This window comes from Dichomitus squalens (genome assembly GCF_000275845.1).
Source record: "Dichomitus squalens LYAD-421 SS1 unplaced genomic scaffold DICSQscaffold_28, whole genome shotgun sequence".
In the NCBI taxonomy this organism is placed as follows: domain Eukaryota; kingdom Fungi; phylum Basidiomycota; class Agaricomycetes; order Polyporales; family Polyporaceae; genus Dichomitus; species Dichomitus squalens.
The window spans coordinates 309590-314033 of record NW_006766910.1 but is presented as its reverse complement, the minus strand read 5'-3'; the positions used below and the strand labels follow the sequence as shown (position 1 = coordinate 314033).

Genomic DNA, 4444 nt, shown 5'->3' with positions numbered 1-4444 from the left:
ACTGGCTGGCGCGATGACTGCCCGCTCCGCCACCATCAACATTATCGCGTGGTGGAGAAGGAGGTCGCTCGATCCCTGGTTGATTTCATGAACGGTCGCCAGCTTTTATGTGTTGTTTCCGACTGTGTTTATGGTGAGTACTGGGTCGCTTGCGGTCGGAGTTCGCGCTCTCATGTCCTTCCGCGACAAGCTCATTCTAAAGCCGCGACAAATCCGAAGACTAAGCTGTTGCATCGCGACATCAGCGGTGGCAACATCCTCATACTACCCAAGGTGTCCAAAGAGGAAGATGGCACCCGTGCCTTGAAATGGACGGGCATCCTCGTTGACTGGGAAATGTCCAAGCCCTTGCAGAATACCGCGTCCAGACCCCGTCAGCCAGAGCGCACTGTAAGTCTACGTGGATCCCTACATACGTCGAAGCTGACGGCGCCTCTAGATTACTTGGCAGTTCCTCTCAGTCGCACTCCTATCTCGCCCCAAGATCGTAGAGATCTGCGACGAACTTGAGAGCTTCCTCTACGTCATCATCTACTATGCGGTTCGGTACCTCAGGTCGAACCTCGATGGGCACGCCGTGGGAAACTGGATTGACACCTTCTTCGATTTGTATGGCGTCACCGATTCCGCCTACACTTGTGGGCAGGTCAAAATCGATACTATCAAGCGGGGCACCCTCATACTCTCCGACGACGAGGACCTCGAGTTCCACAGTCCCATAGATGAACTCCTGTCAAAGCTCCTGATGTGGTTCCGCGCCCACTACATTGTCACGAAACACAAGCGTCGGCAGGATCAGGAGAAAGCTTTGCGCTACAACGCTGCCCTGCCCCCGGATGGTGTTCCCCTCGGGAAGGCGAGGAAGCCTCGGCGTGATGGCTCAGAGATGACCAATAGAGAAGACCGCAGCAAGCACGAACTTGTCGACTTTTCAAAGCCCACCGAGATGGAATACAAGTACGCAGAGTATGTGCTCGAGCACACGCGGATGATGAATCTCCTCGACGATATCGCGTACGAGCGGGAATGGCTGTCAGGTGACAGGACACCTGATCGTATCCCCTCAGATTGGGCGGCCCCTGTGAGGCCGGAGGGCCCTACGGTCCCGGCTTCGTTTGCCAGTAACCTGCACAAAAAGCCGAAGATTAGCAGAGAGGACGGTATGGTGACGATGCCTCCCTTCCCGTTCGCGCACGCGAACAGTACTATACCCAAGACCCCAGAGAAGAAGCGTGTCTCCCGGGCATGAAGTGGTGATGATCGTTTCAACGAGGTGTATGTCCTCTGAATGTACTATACTCTTGAGTTTCGCTTCCCTTACGTCTCCCTACCATCCGTGTCTGATTGCATACTAGCACTGACCTGTATATCTGTCGGATCCTTGAGTTATGCTTCTGTTCCATTTCCGCTACTTAGTTCCACACTTTGCACCACTAGAATCCTACTATGCATTGCATCAGCCATTTCGTGGATTGCAGAACTCGTGGTGTGCGCTTCAAGTTGTCCTACAATCAGGCTGGTTTTAGTACAGGTAAACTTAGAAGTACGGGGATCACCTCTCGTCTGCTGGTATTCACTGGCCCGCTACGGGTTACAGCAGCCTTCTGTCTGCTTCATTCTCTCCATGTTTCTCTAATGCGACCACACATGAAGTGCCTCTGCGAACGATGAACGTCCGTGGTTTCAGCGCCGGTTGTGAGCGCAAGCGAGCCTTGTGTCGCCGAAAATGGTATCACAACTTGAACTCGGACGGCCACTATCACTTTGCTTTGTCGGTCTTGGGGCACAAGCCACTCTTCTATAGGACTCGGAGCATTGCGCTCAGCATTCTCTATCGCCTTTGGGCACGCGTACCTACTATCAACCACCACCAGTCTAAAATCCCTGCTCTCTCCATCTTTGTAAGTCATGTCGCTGCTCCGTTTCGCCCATCGTGACTGACCGGCTGCAGTAAACTCAGAAGCTTCTCTCTCTAAGGCTCGCACCAGGTTCCGAGTACACTACTCCTTTCAAGGAGAAAAGGTCGAGGACACCTGCCACAGCAGCGTATCGTATCTGCCGACGACATGGCCCATAACGGAGTCCCTGCGGAACTCATCGAGTTCTGTGATGAGTTATTTCCTCAACCGACACAAATCGCCACTGTCAAGCCGAAACCCACGTTGGATGATAATCCATTCGCCGCTCTCAAGGACGCAGAGAAGCTGTCGGAGGAGACTGCTCGAGCCGCATTTGTGAGTTATTCCTGACAGTACTGTTGGTTAACAACATTGACAGTTGTTGTGGTGTCAGGCCGCTGCTATCAATGTCCACGGTCTTGCTCCAGGATTCAAGGTGGCCGAGTGCGGAGACCGGCCGGATCCCGCCACCATCGATCCCGAAAGGAAGAAGATCGATGTGGCCTTCTACCGTGTTGATGACGTCCAGGACGATGGTCGACAGCGTTGGGCTGATCAAGTCCTACCCGTCGCATTCAAGTGCGACGATGTCTCCTTGGACCCCTTCGACGACAACGAAGGGACTATGTGCACTCCCACTATGACTCACAGGGCCATCCGCGGGCAGATCATGTCGCACGCTGAGCTAATTTTTTGCTGTCCAGCAGCGCGTGGCTCTCTTCACGCTCGTCGTTCTCGGTAATCGGATCCGCTTCGTCCTCTGGGACCGTTCTGGTACGGTGGTTACGAGAGCCTTCGACTATATCCAGAACTGGGAAGTCTTCTGCGACATCCTGTGGCGTATCGGAAACTGTACGATGACGCAGCTCGGATTCGACCCCAGCGCGACCCGACTGCACCCTGGACAAACGGAGTACGCCCTGATGGATGCCACTGCCGACAACGTCGAGGGTGACTTCGACGAGACAGAACGCGTCATCTCGGGACCGAAGCTCCCAGATGGACATTTCAAGTACGTCAGGGAGATGTTCAAAAAGTCTCTGGTCGATGGCTGGCCGCGTTATAGGCTGGAGGTACCGGCTCTGGTCGAGGCAGCTGCGACTGCAACGACCGCCACTCCTGCGCATCACTCGGATTCGCCTCCAAAAGTCGACCGGTCGGCACGCAAGTTCCTCGTGTGCAAGCCTGAATTCCGGGCCTGTGGCATAGCAGGACGTGGGACACGGGGTTACGTCGCTCTTGACTGTGCGACGATACGGTTTGTGTGGCTCAAGGACGCGTGGCGTGCGAACTACGAGAAGATGGATCAGGAGGGCGTGATGCTCGGTTCGCTCAACTCTGCAGAAGTTTCATACGTGCCGACGCTTCTTTGTCATGGAGATATCCTGCAGCAGACGACGGCGACCCCTGACTGGTGGGAACGCAAGAACCCACTGCGCTCTCCGACCTCCTCCTCAGGTACCGCTTCTTCGCATACGCTGGTCGTGCCTTTGAGGTCTGGGATTCTGAAGAGAAAACGGGCTGAAGAATCGTGCGGCGACCCACCAGCGCCACCACATAACACCGACGGGGATTCCGACGAAGGGGAAGATTGGCGCACCGATTGCCCTCTACGTTTGCACATGCACTATCGTGTCGCGATGAAGGAGGTTGCCATGCCCCTTAGCAAGTTCAGGCATGATCGTCAGCTGGTCGGCATCTTCTACGACTGTCTACATGGTAAGTGGGTGGATGTTTGTTGTGACTCGGGATTGACTTTGAGAATATCTGTGTAGCCCACAAGAGCGCTGTCGAGCGCACGAAACTCGTCCATCGTGATGTCAGTCCTGGAAATATCCTGATCTATCCGAAGGTGATCAAGATGCGTGGCAAATACTGGCTAAGGTGGTCTGGATTGCTGGCTGACTGGGAGCTGTCGAGAGCGGTTCATGAGCCCGGAACGTCGAGGTTGCCTCGCCAGCCAGAGCGCATGGTACGTGTTCATTCCCAAAATGTCTATAGACAGATGACTGACTTGATGGAACCCAGGGCACCTGGCAGTTCATGTCTGTCGCTGTGCTCTCATACGGTCTGAAGATCGTTGGAGTCGCGGACGAACTCGAGTCGTTCTTCCACGTGCTGTTGTACGCTGCCGTCCGGTATCTGAAGGTACAGAACTGCGACCGTCCCACGATCGCCAACTACCTCTACACCTACTTCGACCTCCACGGTGTCGACGATGAGGTGTACGTCTGTGGGGACAAGAAACGCGAGACGGTCACCGAAGGCCGACTGACCGTCAGCTTCAACAAGAAGCTGCAGTTTGACAGTCCTCTGGACATCTTGTTCTCTCAGCTGTTGTCGGGGTTAAGGCGCGCTACGCTGTACTCGCAAAGGAAGTCAAGGCGACGCCTGCTATCTCACCTCTGGAATCCGAGACACCAGCTCCTTCCAACGACAATGGGCCCCTGCTAGACGAGATGGATCTCATGGACAGCGACGCGGACGATTCCGAGTCAGATGGATTTTCCGATGATAACGAGGAGCTGGATGTTTCTCCCCAGACT

General features: G+C 54.8%; 2 protein-coding genes across 2 annotated transcripts; both read left to right on the top strand.

The window, feature by feature from the left end:
- Positions 1–87: 87 nt before the first annotated feature.
- DICSQDRAFT_181967 (uncharacterized protein) lies at positions 88–1429 on the top strand (the record flags this gene model as incomplete). Its single annotated transcript, XM_007367787.1, has 3 exons — positions 88–133; positions 191–390; positions 440–1429. The coding sequence occupies 3 exons, from the start codon at positions 88–90 to the stop codon at positions 1247–1249; spliced, it is 1056 nt and encodes a 351-aa protein (XP_007367849.1). The 3' UTR covers positions 1250–1429.
- A 637-nt stretch (positions 1430–2066) lies between these two features.
- On the top strand, positions 2067–4352 carry DICSQDRAFT_181966 (uncharacterized protein; the record flags this gene model as incomplete). Its single annotated transcript, XM_007367786.1, has 5 exons — positions 2067–2234; positions 2293–2487; positions 2603–3617; positions 3674–3870; positions 3927–4352. The coding sequence occupies 5 exons, from the start codon at positions 2067–2069 to the stop codon at positions 4350–4352; spliced, it is 2001 nt and encodes a 666-aa protein (XP_007367848.1).
- Between the last annotated feature and the right edge of the window lie 92 nt (positions 4353–4444).